This window comes from Alternaria rosae (genome assembly GCF_020736505.1).
Source record: "Alternaria rosae strain MPI-PUGE-AT-0040 chromosome Unknown BKA58scaffold_12, whole genome shotgun sequence".
NCBI classification, from domain to species: Eukaryota; Fungi; Ascomycota; class Dothideomycetes; order Pleosporales; family Pleosporaceae; genus Alternaria; species Alternaria rosae.
The window spans coordinates 75,062-91,351 of record NW_025763581.1 but is presented as its reverse complement, the minus strand read 5'-3'; the positions used below and the strand labels follow the sequence as shown (position 1 = coordinate 91,351).

Genomic DNA, 16,290 nt, shown 5'->3' with positions numbered 1-16,290 from the left:
CCTACGCTTACCCCAGTCAACAAGAAGTCGTGCACGGTTTGGGGCTTTTCGTGCCCCGTAGCATGCCGCAAATGGGTTTCTACTAGAAGATGTGATGCGGCATGCCAGTGGCTGCATATGTCAGCTTTCAAGAGTAGATCGAGATGCAACACGCCTGGGCTGCACCTGCGCAGGTTCCCGATAGCAGTGCGATGTCTGAGAGTCACGTTGAAGCATGCAGATGATGGCAGTGGACTTTTTGCAAGAGACAAGTTGACTGGGCGCCGCATTCAGATCGCCCTGAATGGATATTGGTAACCCATATTCTGCTCGCACAGCATCTACTCGGCGCAAGACTAACACGCGAGTCGTCTCAAACGCTGGAAAAGATATCGCGACGCGTCATGATAGCCATCGAAACTGTGTGCACGGAGAAAGGAAGGGGCTTCCCACATGGGCGATGACTAACTAGCGTCACACAACGTGGAATGAACCCCGGAGCCACCCTCCGTCTTGCCTCATTCTCCAACCACCGCGCCGCTCATCGTCCAATTTGTGTCACGGAGAATCTGCGGGGAGGTCTTTACCTTCGACTACAACGGTATGACAGCCGTTGTTGTGACCCTTTGCCGCATGCTCTACCCTCGATCCGCATGCCGATGGGAGACTACCGTGGCCCATCGTTGCACGCTGAGTGACATGCACTGACGAATGACGCTCTGAACCCCTTTTCGCAACTGAAAGCCAACATTGTTTTCTACTAAGTTCGGAAACTACGAACGCCTCTTTCTTGGGCATATGCAAAGCACGACGCCCCGGTGCAGACACGCATTTGTCCGTTCCAGCATCGACCATGCCGTTTGACAAACACACGGAGACCAGGGAATGTTTAATTTCGCCTCGGCCATCCTGGAGAAATGCGAACAAGGGGTGTGCAGCTATGCATGTCACCGCTTTGCGCAGATTAGGCACCCCAATGGTGCAACCCAGCAGCCCAAGCACCAATCAACGCCCGGTTTACTGTGGGGTACTCTCTGAAACTACGACTGCAGTGCGATACGTCGACTTGCGAGCTGCCGCCGTCAGTGCAGAGAGCCTTCAACTGCCTTTGCTGTGAGAAACGTTGGCTTGGTGTCTTTCACTCGGACGCTTAGTTGCATTGCCGAGCGACCGCCTCCTAGTGCTCCTCCACCACCGTCCTTTGCCGGTGATCACCGTGCTACCGCATCCACCCGTGGACATTTGCACATGGCGCACGTTACCTGTGGAAGAGATATACGTCAAGATTTACTTGCATTGTATGCGTCCTGTATCACGACACACTTTCTAGGTATCTTCTTTCCTTTCCTGGTCTGCCTGCTTGCTCGACATCTGTTGCTACCTACTGTGGTCGTAGCCGTCTCGTTGCTCAACACGCTGCGGATTGAATAGCTGGAACGAATCCTATCATGGAGAAGCATATCGAACTGCAGAGGTTTAACCATGAACTTCTGCAGCCGAGGGGCCGGGGCTCCATTTCGGAAGGGAGAGGCCAACAGTTCGATCACGACAGATATGAACTGGCGAAAGTGGGAAAGAAGCAGGTGTTGAAGGTATGCTCTGTATTGACATCATGCCTGTCCAGGCTGATCATGGTAGCGCCGCTTCGGACTGGTGTCGATGACAGGTCTCTCTTGTGGGCTGATGTGTACTTGGGAGACTTTACTTGTGTAAGTGGACGTGAGTGACAGAGATCACTTCGCTGACGTCATGGCAGTATCTTTTCGATAGGCTTCCTCAAGTAAGTACTCGATCTGTAGAGGAAGTCAGCAGCAACTGACGATGTGATTACAGCGGTGGGCCTGCCGGTCTCATCTACGGCTTTATACTGATATGGCTGGGCAACTTCTCCGTCTTCGTCTGCATCGGTGAACTTGCAAGCGCCGTCCCGTCTGCTGGTGGCCAGTATCACTGGGTCTCTTTACTGGCGCCACGATCAAACAGGAAGTTCTTTAGTTACGTTACCGGTATGTTCATCTACTCTCAGAGCCATTATAATCATATTGAATAATCTAGGTTGGCTCACTGTCATCGGCTGGATAGCAGCTCTTACCTCCGTATGTTACTTTGTAGCCGATTTGATCCTGCAGCTTGTCAGTCTGAACGATCTCAACAACACATATGTCCGCGAAGGTTGGCACGGCACACTTCTCCTCTGGGGTATACTGCTCTTGTGTGTCTTCATCAACGTCTTTATAAGCGGAGCGCTTCCCACGATCGAAGTTGTCGTCCTCATTGCTCATATCCTTGGCTTCTTCGGCATTCTGGTGCCTTTGGTATACCTTCCACCGAGCCACAATTCGGCCAAGAAGATCTTCACAATGTTTCATAATGAAGGAGAATGGAGCACGCAGACTCTGGCCTTCTTTGTAGGACTACAAGGCAATGCTTTGGCATTTGTCGGAACAGACTCAGTCGTTCATGTAAGCCCAACACTCCAAATATGTCTTCCCCTGCTGATAGAGTAGATGTCTGAAGAGGTCAAAAACGCCAGCACCGACGTTCCACGTTCAATGCTTCTCAGTCTCGTCATCAACGGCACATTGGCACTAGGAATGCTATTCGCCGTTCTCTTCAGCGCCCATGATATCACAGGCTTACTTAACGACCAAGAAGCGACAACCGCACCCTTCCTCCGCATCTTTAAGAATGCCGTTGGTTCCGAGGCCGGTGCTACAGTCATGGTCGCAATCATCGTCCTACTCGAATTCTGCAGTGCTATGGGATGCCTTGCAGCTGCGTCTCGTATGACGTGGTCCTTTGCCCGAGACCGCGGTCTCCCTTTTTCTCGCGCTCTCAGTATGGTAAGTACACCTTTCTATCCACACACTACCTGGATGCATCCACTAACACATCCCCACAGATCGACAAACGCAGCACCATTCCCGTCGTGTCCATCCTCGTCGTAACCGTCTTCGCCGCCCTCCTCGCCCTCATCAACATCGGCAACAGCGCCGCCTTCAACGGCACAATCTCCCTCGTCCTAGAAGGTTTCTACCTCTCCTACCTCCTCGCCATCGGTCTCCTCCTCTGGCGCCGCGTCCGCGGTGACCTCGACAACCCGGACTCTTCGCTTCACATCTTCAACGAAGCGCAAGTGGACGAAGCGTACGATCGCAGTCTGACCTGGGGCCCGTGGCGTCTCAAGGGCGCGTGGGGCATTGCGAATAATGTTGTTGCCATCTGCTATCTTACTCTTATCATCTTCTTTAGCTTCTGGCCTAGTCAGCCCAGACCTGATCTTGTGCATATGAATTGGGCGGGTGTGGTGACGGGGTCGGTGGCGGCGTTTAGTATAGCGTACTATTTGTTGTTTGCGAAGAAGTCGTATACTGGGCCTATTGTGGAGGTAGATCCTCACGTGTTGTGAGGGATTCGGAGTGAGGCTATGTGGCACCTCTGGGATCTATCTGCAGTGGGACAACGTACCAGAGCAAGGCTTTTGAGAGTTGCTGATGTGTAGTATATGCTAGATGAGGAGTTCCTGGACATAGAGGCTTACAGTTGAGGCTCAACAAAAGCACGGTGTATATAGACTGGACATATGCAAAAAATACGTTGTGATCATAATCATTCGTTATCATACATAACTCGTAGCATGATGACATTTGCCTGTATATCCGCGCCTTTCAAAGCCAAAATAGTACCCATGTGCAATAGAGCGTGAGAAAAGAAGAAGAAGAAGAAGAAGAAGAATCCAAATAACCGGCCGTAAAATCATCAAAGAACATGAAGAAGAAAATGCTGCTCCAATAGCCCCATCGACACCCACTTCCCACTTCCAAGCAGAAGCATCCAGATGCCCTGCCACCTTTTCCACTCCAAAATCTTGAAATCCCAGGCTTAAGAAAGCGCCCCCATAGCCAACGCCACAATCTTAGGATTCGGTTTATCCTTTCGAACCAGAACTACCAGAAGAATCAACGAGCCGTTCAAAGTGTCTAATGGGCCGAGCGAACAAGGGCTAACCTACCCTTCCGGTCTCTGTCAACGCGCATAACCTCCTTGCGGGGCGTACGCTCAACGAATTCATACTCGCGGTCGCCCTCGCGCTCGTACTTGAGCATGCGGCGCTCCTCCTCGAGGAAGCGGATTTCGTCGCGGATTTCACGCTCGGAGCGCCTGTCGTCACGGCGTACGAGCTGTCGGCCTTCGGGGAGGAAGGCGGTGGCCGGGCCGTGGATGGCGGCTGAGCGGTCGATTTCTACGTAGCGCTCGTGTTCGTGGATGGAGGGGGAGGGAGCGCGCTCAGAGGGGGCGTAGACAGTGGGCGTGTGGTGCGACGGAGCGTATACCACTTGGGGTGGGGGTTGTTGGTATACTGATTGTGGGGGTGGAGGGGGTGCGTGGACTACGGATGGCGGCGGAGGTTGGAATTCTTGAGGGGGTGGTGGGGGAGGTGCGACTGATGCTGGCGGTGCAACTGAAGGTGGTGGCGGTGGGGCTTCCTCCGTCTTCTCCTCGTAGACGTATGTGATTTTCTCTGCTCACGGTTAGAAAAGGTTGCAAGGACATCGTCGGATACGTACCCTCTTTGTAGCTCTCGCTGATCTTAATGACCTCGTCGATGTGCTCTTTCTCGAGTGCTCGGGTAACGATGATGAAGTCGTCCTGTTATGATTAGTGGCATTCCAATAATGCGTGCGAGTGGCATACCTCTTCCTCGAATGGGTAGCCCAAGTCGATAACGGCTTGCTTCTTGACCAGGCGTTTGGGGAGTCTCGTCTTGCCCTTCTTGCCCCAGGTGGCTCGGGACGGCTGGATTTCTTCAAAGCTGGAGATAGAAGAGCTGCGTGTCGACTTGGCTGCTACGCTCTTGCTCCTTCGGACTCGGCTCTTCTCGCGGTGAACTTCAACTTCGCGGTAGTCTTCTCGTTCCCGGCCCCTTCCGCCACGATCGTCGTATCGGATCTCTTCGAAATCATCTTCCTCGTGGAAACGACGAGGTGGTGATCGGCGACGCTCGCGGATAGGAAGTGGAATGGGAACATTGGCTGGAGGACGCCACTCGTGGTCTTCATACCTCTCGTACCTCTCTACATCGCCATAGCGGGGCAGAGGTTTGCGGTCAAAAGTATCGAGAGATGATTGACGGCGCATGAACTGCGGCCGTGACGGCCTGGGCGGGCGAGGGGCTGGCCGGCGCTCATTGATGTCGATATCAATGTTGATATCCTTGTCGATGACGGACCTGCGGCGGTAGGGGGCAAGTGCTTGGTTGGCAATCTCAGAGGGAGTCGGCTCGTGGAATAGCTCAGAGGGAGCGCGGCGATGAGGGCGGTCGAAACGATCTTCTTCGTGGTAGCGTTCTCTCTCCATGACAGCGGGGCCTCGGCGTGCGCGGTCTTCATGGAAATCGATGTCGCGATGGCCGCCGGGGAAGCGATCGTGCTCTTGGAAGCGGTAGTGATCATAATCGTCACGACCACCACGGCTACTACCGCCAGCCACACTTCCGCCCGGTGGTGGCGGAGGAGGAGGTCCCCTTCGCATGCGCTCAAACCTGTCGCGATCCCATCGCTCGGGACCGCCACGAGGCGGCTCTTCAAAACGGTCCAGATTGCCCGTTGAGGAGCGGTACGCCGACATATTGGGTGGTGAGGTGCAGCTCGTCGATGGGTGGTGATGTAGGAGTAGGTATGGTGCGGGGCTGCCGGTTATGTGTCGGAAGATGTCACAAGAGAATAAAGTGTGCGCTAGAAGGCACGGCAACGGGATTGCGACAGATTGACGGCGGCGCAACAAGCGGACACACGAGAATATAAGTGTCTTGGATCCAAAGCCTGCCGAAGATTTGGTGGTGGGTGGGTGCGACCAACTTTAGATGCAGGATTCGCGACGGGCTTCGTCATCGGCGCTCGCGCATCATGCCAGGGCTGCATCTGGACTGGGCGCTAACCGGCGCCATGACTGGAGGGACGCACCCCTGGTGTTACATGGTTTCTCATTTGTCGCGGAGTTCCCCATGGTTCAGTTTCATGTGAATCAATGTGGATTCGGGCAGATGTTGGGCATTTTCCGCTGTCATGTGAGATCTCGACATCTTCTTCGCCATGATCGGGAGAGGAAATACTTGGTCTTGTTGCCCAAAGACTGTGAGTACGCCAGGCTATCCTTACCGTGAGTTCCTGGTCGCCGGCCGTATTGGATGGGTTGCATGGCCGCAAATCGAAAAGCATTGGCAGGCGGTGACGTCAGGGCTCGAGCTTGGAAGCGGACCGCGGCGCAGTTAACCGCCTAGTGCTGCCTCAGCCACGGATGCCCACTGCGTTGCAACGCTGCAGGTTGGGCGTCGGAGTGAACAGAAGTTCCCACGCTTTCGGCGAAATTCTTTGATGTTGGGTTGTCACCGCTGCCACGTTCTAGAGGCTTACAGACCGGGTGGTAGCGATACCCCGCAAAGTAACATGTGTACCGTCCATGATGACGGATCTGCTAACCCCACGGAAAAGCAATAATCGATGCATGTTCTTCGGTATCGTAATCTGGCCGTCTCTTTCGTTACCTCGTTTAGAGAGGAGTCCGTAGTCTACATGATATATGTACAGTCATCCTACAATTCGTCCAAGCCCACTCAATGCATTGTGTCGCTCATTTAGCCCCAACGGCTTCTTGAATCTTTTTGGTAACATACTCTAGATCAAATGGCCGTCCCTTGAGACCACCCATGACTTTACCCATGACGCTGCCAAAACTCCTCTTGCCCTCTTCCAGCCCTTCGATCACGCTTTTGATTAACGCGTCGACCTCACTGTTCTCCACTAGCGGTATCTCCTGTGCATAGCCTTTCAACACATCCAAGTGCGCCTGCTCTTTCTCGACCAGGTCCTCCCTCTTAGCATTTCGGAACTCTTCAATTGAGGCCGAAGAGGCTTTGATCTGCTTTTGAACGAGGGAGTAGAGGGCTCCATCGGTTTCGATTGGCTTGGCAGTCTTTGATGCGTTTATGATTTCGGCTTGCAGGGCACGGATTGTGTTTAGTGCAGGCTTGTTCTTTGCGCGCATGGCTGTCTTGAGGTCGGATTGCAGGCGAGGAAGTACAACATTTTCCGACGCAGAAGAAGACGAGTAGCGGACGCATAGAGACCGGGCGGGAGTGAAGAGCTGCCTTTGCAGCATTGCGGTGCGAAATAATGACATGGTGGGTGACGAGTGTTGTTGCGTTGTAGTGTGGGAGTTGTGTGAGGCAGGAGCGGTCACAACCAGAAAGAGCGATCACAGAGAGTGTATGTGAGGTGCTGGAGCGCGAATGTGTTGAGCAATGAAACGTCGTCAATCAAACATTCAAAGTCGAAAGCACAAAAGTTTGGCTGCTAACGCGCTCAGACGCGAACAGCTAGTATCCCTGCGCGCCAAGCATCTCTTTTGTTGTGGACCGCCGTCACTTTTGCAGCTTGTACCTGAGCCTCAGCGTCGCAATTGCGCCAGAGCACCTTTTTGATCTTTCTCCCGGCGCGCTTTTCTTAATCTCTTGTTATTGACGCATCCGCGCGCAGCTCATGTGCACGCCATCTCACCGGCGCGTTCCCCCAACCTCCATCTGAAGCTCGCTCTCACCCGGGCCACGACCAGCGCATCCCTTCGTCTCTACACGGAATCCATCATGGCCTTCCAGATGGCGCCCGCGACTCCGCAGCGCCCCACCCCCGGCGCCTTCGTCAACACGCCCGCGCCCAACCGGCCGGGCTTCACACGAACAGGCTCCATGTCGCAACCACAGCCGCAGCAACAGCAAGCGCTGCCTGCACCGCCGGCTGAGAGCCCCATCGATCGCGCATCGCGGACCATAAACAGCATGCTGGACCGAGACAATAGGTTTCCCGCGCTAGAGGCGTACATTGGACGTAAGCAGTCAGGTATAGCGGTAGAAGCTGGGTGAGATGCTAACAAGGTCGTGTAGAGGGTATTTCTGGCGAGTACGAGATCCCTAACAGCCCAGCCTGGGCGCCCTTCCAGAAACTGCGGTCCTACAAACTCCCAGAAGCCGTCTTTGAGCAGGTGGACCACACGCAAATGTCAACGAGCATGGGCCTGTTCGCCGAAATCAACCACGCCTGGGTCGTCGTCGACAACCAGGTCTATCTATGGGACTACACACATCCGAACCCCGAACTTGTCGGTTTCGAAGAGCAACCCAGCAACATCACATGCGTCAAGCTCGTCAAACCGCGTCCCGGTGTCTTTGTTGGCACCATCGAATACCTCCTTGTCGTCGCAACCGTATCTGACATCTTCCTGATAGCGGTCGAGTGCCAGCGAGGACCCGAGGGCGTGCATGGCATCACAATGTATCGGACGGGACTGTCGACCTCGGTCAGGAAGATCAACGTGACTGCGATTGCCGGCTCGTCAACAACGGGGCGCATCTTCTTCGGCGACGGCCAGACCGAGGACGTATACGAGCTGAACTACCAGCAGGAGGACAAGTGGTTTTCCAGCAAGTGCAGCAAGACGAACCACGTCACAACCTCTATCGGTTTACCCACGCTACCATTCTACGGGCCTACGCGACAGGCCGGCATTCAGCAGATGGTCATCGATGACACCCGGAACGTTCTATACACGCTTTCTACCAACGGCACCATCAAGGTCTACTATATGCGCGCGCCCAATGTCTTGGAGAGCTCCCTCACCCGGACACGAACACAAATCGAGACAATGTGTGGGCACATTGTTCGGCCTACTGGTGTCCTGGACAAGATGCAGATTATTGGCCTAACCCCCATCTCAAGCACGGAAGCGGACAACTTGTCTCTGATGGCCATCACATCCTCTGGCTGTAGGCTATATTTGAGCACAACGTCTGGAGGACAATGGAATTCGAATAGCACAAGCGCTCCTAACAGTATGCAACTACGACACATTCGCTTCCCGCCCAACGACGGTCAGCCCTCCCAGCAGAGCAATTCGACTCAGGTACAGCCATACCAGGGTGGTACAGCGGTTGGATTCGAGTCGAGATACCTCAGAGAGACAACTGTCGCAACCCGTTACGCGCCCGGCGCCTTCTTCTCTTTCGTCCTTCTAGCGCCAAACGACCAAAACCACCACATGTTCGTCTCAGCTCCACACTCTGGATTGCTGGGCCAGCGCGAAAGCTCAGAGCCCCCGCGATACACCGAAACCGGTGTGTTCACAGAACTTATGGGCAGAGTGCAGGATATTGGTCTGGTGTCAGAGCCCTTCTCAGCAAGGAACGAACCTCTCGGCTTTGGCAATGAGCTCTCGACCCAATTTGACAAGCCCTTAAGTGAATACGCCATCATCACATCAGCTGGTATCGAAACGGTTCGACGAAGGAGGCTTGTGGATATCTTCGCTTCTATTGTGAAGAATGGAGGTCACGAGGGTGCTGAAGGCGACATCCGCAAGCTGGCGAAGCAGTACGGTCTGGCTGAGACTTCTGCTACCGCTCTGGCGGTTGCGTGCGGTCAAGGCTCGGATGTGGGACCCGATTCACGGATTGCAAAGGTCACTGATCCTGAGGTCATTGACTTCGCTCGCAGAGTGTTCATCGAATTTGGCGGCAAAGCACATTTGACAGAGAGCGCAACCGTCGAAGGCTTGAGTGTAGAGAATGTCCGCGCTTCACCAAGACACGATGGTATCGCCATGTACGTGTCACGCATTATCCGTTCAATCTGGAACACGCCAATCATCACGGAGGCTGTCACTCCCACCGGGCCTGTTCTCACATCGACACATCCGATCACCAAGTTGCAGGAAGTGCAACGCTCGTTGGCTCAACTTCAGGAGTTCCTTGAGTCAAACAGATCCTTCATTGAAGGTCTGGCCGGTCCAGAGGCGCTTGGACGCGCATCGTCGCGACAAGAAGAGGTTGAGCTTCAGGGCGAGAACAGAGCGCTTACTAGCTTGTTGCAGATGATCAACAACATTGTTGAAGGCATATCTTTCGTTCTGGTGCTCTTCGAGGAGCGCGTAGAAGACATCTTGGTCCTTCTGCCGGATCCTCAATTACAGGGGCGAGTGCGTCAACTCACCTTCCAAGGTCTCTTCTCTGTCAAAGAAGGCAAAGAGCTTGCAAGAGAGTTGGTCAAGGCTATAGTGAACCGTAACATCGCCAAGGGTTCTAACGTCGAATCTGTTGCTGAAGCACTGCGGAGAAAGTGTGGCAGCTTCTGCAGCTCAGACGACGTCGTCATCTTCAAGGCACAGGAGAGTCTGAAGAAGGCTGCCGATTCTGGTGCGAATGCCGAACGTGGGCGCATCCTGCTCAATGACAGTCTGAGATTGTTCGAGCAAGTGGCGAAGAGTCTGAGTTACGAGAACCTGGCTGCTACAGTCAATCAGTACATACAACTCGAGTTCTATGCGGGTAAGTTTACTTGACACTCCATTCTTGGGCACCACTAACATGCTACTTAGGTGCTATTAGACTTGCTTTGAAGGTCGCGCAAGAGTGGGATCGGGGTAACAAAGCTCTGTCTTGGGTACGAGACAAGAGCGACCATAACGTCGATCCGAATGATGCGCGTCGAGAATACTTCGACAAGCGTGCTTCTTGCTACACATTGATCTGCAACGTCATCGAAGCCGTGGACCAGGCCTACAATACCCAGGGCCCGGTGCCTGACGGTGTCATTTCCCCGGTCACCCGTCGCAAGCATGAAGCGTATGAGCAAATCAACAACTCAGACGACGAGGTCTTCCAAAACTACTTGTACGACTGGTACATGCAAAACGGCTGGGCTGAGCGATTGCTCGAGATCAACTCTCCTTTCGTTGTCGATTACCTACGACAAAGCTCTGAGACGAACCTGGCGCACGCAGACCTGTTGTGGCGCTACTACGCCCACTACAATGACTACCTCAGCGCTGCTGAGACTCAGTACCAACTCGCCAAGAGCACTCTACCCTTGACGCTGGAAAAGAGGATCGAATACTTGTCGCGCGCAAAGGCAAATGCTTCTACGCGGATGAACGGTTTCGCAGAGAACGGAGTTCGCAACAGGCAGTCAAGACAGGAGCTCCTACGAAACATCACTGACCACTTAGACATTGCCAACATTCAAGACGATGTGCTGCAGAGGATCAAGGGCGATGAGCGTCTTTCCGGTAAGCGGAGAGAGGATGTCATTGACCACCTCAACGGCCAGATCCATCCGCTTGACGAAGTAAGTTCATGTGGAAGTTCATTAGGGACGACTTGACTAACGATACTCTAGCTCTACCATGACTACGCTGACCAAGCGGCATACTACGATATCTGTCTACTGATATATCACGCCGCCGACTACCGCAGTGTGCCAGACATTCGGTCGACATGGACTAACCTCATCGACCAAACTCATCGAAACGCTCTCGCCGACCGACAGGGCGCGCCTTGGGAAATTGTCGCGTTGAAGGTCGAGGACCTTGGTCACCGAACCAACCTCAACGACAATGTCTTCCCCGTCAATATTGTCCTACAACTTCTCCTCCAGTACGACCTCGAGTTCTACGTACACGATGCTAATGCGCCGAATGCGCAGAACCTCGCACTCAACAGCAATCTTACATGGCCCATCGACGTTTTCCTCAAACTTAACGCGCCGTTCGAAAGCCTGGTTGCCACACTGGAAGCGCTTTGGTATGCGCAAGAACAGCCTTTTGCTGGCCGAAACCGCAAGCTGCTCGTTAAGTGGATTATCTACCTTGTGGAGCAATGGGGTGCAGTAAGCAGACGAACCGGCGCACTATTCGGCGGCCCCGAGAACGCCATCGGTCTAGCGGAAGTGATGCGCATCATCTTAAGCAGCGACGTCTTGGGGCGCGACATGGACGACCAGGCGTGGATCCAACGCGCTCGGGATCTCAGTGCTGTCCTCGAGGAAGCTGCGCGTTGAGAAGTAATCGCCTGAGGCAGGAGTAGAAGGAGCCAGGGATCAAGCTTTGTGAAGATATACAGAAAGCGATGATTGTGTATTTTGGGTTGTTTTCTCTCACTTCGTTAGCATTCTTGCAGCGCGAGGCGTTGAATAGGTTGCATGAGTATTGGGATGGTGACTGGCGTAAAAGCATTTGAACCCATCTTGTAGGACATAAGACGAAGGCGGAGCATAATCAAGGCTAGCGTATTCTTGAATGAAGTATTATAATGGAAGGATATCTGATGGTCTTTGTAAGATTTTTGATAACGGTGGTTTGCGAACTGGGAATTTGTTCGGACTTTAGTGAAATGTTCCCAGCTTAACACCGCGCCGAAAGCTCTCCCAAACATCGTCACTGCGCAGCTTCTCCAACACTCCAACGCGCACTCGAAACCCCCACATCTCACACCCTCGTCGCAACAAACGAACACTTTCGTCTGCGTTATCACGCCATGTAACCCTCCATCCCATCACCCTCCACACAATGCCAATCTGCATATCATGCCGCACCCCCGTGCGCACGCTCTACACAACCTACTCCAAAGCCGACGACCGCGCCCTCGGAAAAGGCGTCCGCCTAACCCAATGCCCCGTGTGCAAGAAATTCGCAGACAAATACGTGGAACATGATTTCGTAGTTCTGTTCATCGACCTCGTGTTGATCAAAGCGGAGGTGTACCGGCATTTGCTGTTTAATCGGTTGGGGAAGCATGAGGGACGGTTGGGGTTTGATGTACGTATTCCTATTCATCCTGCTGTATGGCATGGATGGAGTGGAGGTATTAAAGGAAGATGTGGTTTGACTAATGTGAGGACAGCGATCAATACTCCGTCTAGGCATCCTTCTCCTCCTCTTCGACGTCTACCTAACCTGGGCGCGAATCGAAAAACTACCCCTCCCACCTACATCGCCGTACCACCCAACACCCTACTCCCCCTCCTCACCCGCACTGAATACGACATCCACGAGCCCCCTCGTCGCACCCCACGACGGCATCACGAACGCCGTAGTCCTCCAAGCACACCCGCTAGGCCTACAATACCTATTCTTCCTCTGCCTCGTCACCCTCTGCACACTGGCCTTCCACCTCCCCATCCGCCTCCTCTGCGCTTTCGACGCGGGCCGCCTCCCCAGCTCGACCTTACGCCGCGTCTGGCGGAGATGTATCCCTACTTTCGCTTCGCCGACGCCGTTGTCGACTGCGCTGTTGGTGAGCAGCTGCACGAAGCTATTTCCTATCCTGCTTATTATCTGGGACTACGATTTACCCAGCTCGGCGACGGCGGTGAGTTGGGCGGTTATCGTGAATAATATTGCGGCGCTGGAGATACTCATGGATTGTGGGTATGTCAGGGCGGGCGTGCTGGTGGGGATTGGGGCGGGGCTGAGGACGGCTGTTGGATGGGGGATTCTGAGGGCGGCGGGGTTGGGGACGGGGTGGGAGGGGTATTGGAGGGAGTGGACTGTCTTGGGGGGTGTTTGGGAGTGGGTAAGTAGGTTTATTAGTGTTTCTTGATTTATGGAGCACGAGAAGATTGGGAGTGGGCGTTTTTGAATGTAAAGCAATGATACCCCATTTGATATTTGTACAAATCGAGAAAGACTCCGTAGTACGCCCAAAAACCAACTATACACATGCGCTCAATTGTTCAGTTATGCACTGCTTTGGTTGTCCTTCACCAATGGCTCCAGACGCGGCTTGCTAGACAAAACACAGCTGCTCCAGCATGATGCATCTCTTCAGCATATGCCCCCCTGCTGCATTCCAATTATGGCCTCGTCCAGACCGCCCCAAGCCATCATTCTCACAACGTGCATATGCTTAAGCCGCTCGCGCCTAGCATCCACAGGCTTGCTTTCCTAGCGCCCTCCATTGTATTCCGGTCGCAAATCGTTTCGTACAGGCGAGATAAGAGGGTGGAGTTGTGCGAGGAAAGTAATCGCCCACATGATATACATGGCTGCGGCAGAGAGAACGAGCGTAGATCGCCAGACCCTGTCCGATTGAGTTAGCCCAAGGTGTCTCTCGTGCTCCTTGCACCTCAAAATGCTCGTTTTAGCTCGCTGTCGTTGATATCCTTGCTCGTCTCATTCTCACTGCTGAAACGGACTCGTCTCCCATCGCCTGCGCCGCGCTTCTTACACACAGCCAGCAGCTTTTCTCGCGAGTTCTCATTCTCGTCGCGTAGGCACGGCTTTGGGGGTGCGGGTGGTGACTTGGGTGGTGACTTGGACGAAGAGATGGTGGAAACGTACGTTTGGTTCTCGCCTTTGGGAGCTAGGAACCAGGCGGCACCGCAAAAGACGACGGTGACGATGAGACCGATGATTGGTGCCCAGCTGTGGCTATGTTAGTGGCTGGCATACTGGAGAGCTTCGTTGCGCGGAACTAACCCGTTCGCCATTGTAGGTCGTGGATTGGGAGGTGACGCGCTGGGGGGATGGTGTTCGGGGGTTTGCTTCTGGCGATACGACGATCGGGTTCTGTTCGAGCTTCGAGGATGGTGTGGGGCGTGCAGAGGAAGCGGGTGTTGTGATGTGGAGATGGTTTCGCCGTGGTGTCGCGAGTTGCGAGCTTGCGATGACGCTGCGGATCGTTGTTCCAGGGCTTGGCACCAGGCGCGTCGTGATGGTGTCACGTGTGAACCCACATGGCTACCTAGATACTAGGGCCTGGAGTAGGCTCCGAAGTCCTGCAATCTTTATTTGAACCTCATGTGTTTCTGGGCTTTTCTCACATCACTTGCTTCTTGCTATATCGGTCTCCTATCATAAGAGCACTCCTACGCGCGTTTCCAAGTCTCTCTTGCCGCCGTCGCTTGTTCTTACCCAGGCAATCACATGCATGAAAATCTTCACAGGGCTTGCATACGCCTGCCTCACTTGCTCTCCATTTCCGTCTTTTCAAGCTTCATTCTTCGTTTGGACAGCTTCTGAATAGTTTTCGTAAGCCGCTGCGGTCTCTTGATCCCGAGGTCTCCTTAAGCGTCCTGTGGCACCAAGCCCGTCAAGCTGACCACTAGCCTACGAGGGCTTTCCTTGACTCTCCCATCCATGGCATCGTTCTCAAACAGCTTTCCGTTCAACTTTGTTCCGTCATTCAGAATTGATGAACAGGGTCTTTCAAATCGATCCTGCTCCGCTTCGTTGAGCATCCATTTGACTATGCTGTTTGGGGTCACAAATCTGCGGCACCGATGAAAGTAGCAAGTAGGGCCACGAAGGACACTTCAGGCAGTTGCTTCGCAATTCTGTCCAAGGTCTATCGTTGATCGTCGATGAGCCTTGTCGATACCATACCAGTCGAACACGATAGCTTCCTCTCCAATGAGCTTCTACTATGCTCAGCCTCGTCTCGGCAATGGTGTACCTTGCATACACCCAGCCCCCATAATTACGTTTGAGGCCGAGTACTACGAATCCTCGGGACTATGTACACTAGGTTCCTGAGCAGCTTCCTGTCGAGTTTCATCACTCAAAATCTCAGAGTTACTCGGCGCAAAGGCTGCTTATTGGCACAGAGGAATGAGGATGCGGTGTGACACGCGATTCGCCTACATGAGCACTGCATATGGCTGTTGTTCCCGCATACCATCCACAGACAAGACGGCTCGGTTCGTTCTTGTATCTATGGTTCAACGATAAAGTTCACCCACACTTCTTATCATCGAGATCTTTGCGTTTCTCGTCCGGGATCAAGAATCGGACTGTCGGAACGGTTAGAACGAGGGGAACCCGGATCCGCACCAACCATGTCCGGCACCCCCGTCTCTAGCCGACTCATTATGCAGTGGTTGTCGGCATCGTACCTCAGGGGGTACTAACATGCATGGCTGAACTCCTAAGCGTAAAATATGCTCGAGTTCACTTGGCTTATCGCTAGCAGACCGCTTACGCATTCCATCAGAATATGGTTGAACTTTTAGCCTCTTCACCGCCTACTTGATGAAGGGTTTCCTGGTTGTTATCAGTTATTTCAAGAGATGAAAATCCAAGTCTTGATCACATGGTCTCAGTGGAATGCATGCAAGCTCGTAGTATTGAAGGATCCAGCGGCAGAGGAACGGGCTGACTCGAGATGTACAACTTAACCGGCATCATCAGGATATCGTCCAAGCGCCGACGGCCTCGAATCATAGGTAGGACCTCCGTATGTACTTACAAGCTAGCTGCAGCTCCGCTAGCGGACTTTAGTTCGCTCTTGTGGAATCGACGCGTAGCAGCATGGACTCGAGACATGCTACCGCAGCCTTCCCCACAAAGTGAAGCAACAAACGGAATTACCGAATGGAACTATCCTGTGCAACGTAACCTGTTACAGGCTGCCTGAAGATGGTACAAAGCACGATTGTCTTATTTTTGAGGCAATCAAATCAGGGAGATAAACCATTTCAGACTTGT

General features: G+C 53.5%; 6 protein-coding genes across 6 annotated transcripts; 3 read left to right on the top strand and 3 right to left on the bottom strand.

Annotated features, from left to right (window-relative positions):
* Positions 1–1,127: 1,127 nt before the first annotated feature.
* BKA58DRAFT_432445 (amino acid/polyamine transporter I) lies at positions 1,128–3,573 on the top strand. The gene is made up of 7 exons (XM_046173130.1): positions 1,128–1,571; positions 1,618–1,688; positions 1,736–1,759; positions 1,813–1,985; positions 2,035–2,441; positions 2,487–2,822; positions 2,882–3,573. Exons 1-7 carry the CDS (start codon positions 1,428–1,430, stop codon positions 3,386–3,388), a joined length of 1,662 nt encoding a protein of 553 aa, XP_046020426.1. The 5' UTR covers positions 1,128–1,427; the 3' UTR covers positions 3,389–3,573.
* Position 3,574: 1 nt separating this feature from the next.
* On the bottom strand, positions 3,575–5,856 carry BKA58DRAFT_393780 (uncharacterized protein). Its single transcript, XM_046171122.1, has 3 exons — positions 4,675–5,856; positions 4,548–4,629; positions 3,575–4,501 (listed from the first exon to the last, which is right to left on the bottom strand). Exons 1-3 carry the CDS (start codon positions 5,605–5,607, stop codon positions 3,960–3,962), a joined length of 1,557 nt encoding a protein of 518 aa, XP_046020425.1. The 5' UTR covers positions 5,608–5,856; the 3' UTR covers positions 3,575–3,959.
* Positions 5,857–6,430: 574 nt separating this feature from the next.
* BKA58DRAFT_55656 (Yqey-like protein-domain-containing protein) lies at positions 6,431–7,308 on the bottom strand. Its single transcript, XM_046175530.1, has one exon. It carries the CDS (start codon positions 7,156–7,158, stop codon positions 6,610–6,612), a length of 549 nt encoding a protein of 182 aa, XP_046020424.1. The 5' UTR covers positions 7,159–7,308; the 3' UTR covers positions 6,431–6,609.
* Positions 7,309–7,429: 121 nt separating this feature from the next.
* On the top strand, positions 7,430–12,251 carry BKA58DRAFT_473288 (Non-repetitive/WGA-negative nucleoporin C-terminal-domain-containing protein). The gene is made up of 4 exons (XM_046175310.1): positions 7,430–7,862; positions 7,919–10,354; positions 10,405–11,153; positions 11,205–12,251. Exons 1-4 carry the CDS (start codon positions 7,622–7,624, stop codon positions 11,862–11,864), a joined length of 4,086 nt encoding a protein of 1,361 aa, XP_046020423.1. The 5' UTR covers positions 7,430–7,621; the 3' UTR covers positions 11,865–12,251.
* A 3-nt stretch (positions 12,252–12,254) lies between these two features.
* Positions 12,255–13,405, top strand: BKA58DRAFT_369476 (Arv1-like family-domain-containing protein; the record flags this gene model as incomplete). Its single annotated transcript, XM_046168966.1, has 2 exons — positions 12,255–12,621; positions 12,707–13,405. The coding sequence occupies exons 1-2, from the start codon at positions 12,373–12,375 to the stop codon at positions 13,403–13,405; spliced, it is 948 nt and encodes a 315-aa protein (XP_046020422.1). The 5' UTR covers positions 12,255–12,372.
* BKA58DRAFT_393775 (ATPase, V0 complex, subunit E1/e2) lies at positions 13,341–14,465 on the bottom strand. The gene is made up of 3 exons (XM_046171121.1): positions 14,284–14,465; positions 14,146–14,229; positions 13,341–13,885 (listed from the first exon to the last, which is right to left on the bottom strand). Exons 1-3 carry the CDS (start codon positions 14,292–14,294, stop codon positions 13,750–13,752), a joined length of 231 nt encoding a protein of 76 aa, XP_046020421.1. The 5' UTR covers positions 14,295–14,465; the 3' UTR covers positions 13,341–13,749.
* Between the last annotated feature and the right edge of the window lie 1,825 nt (positions 14,466–16,290).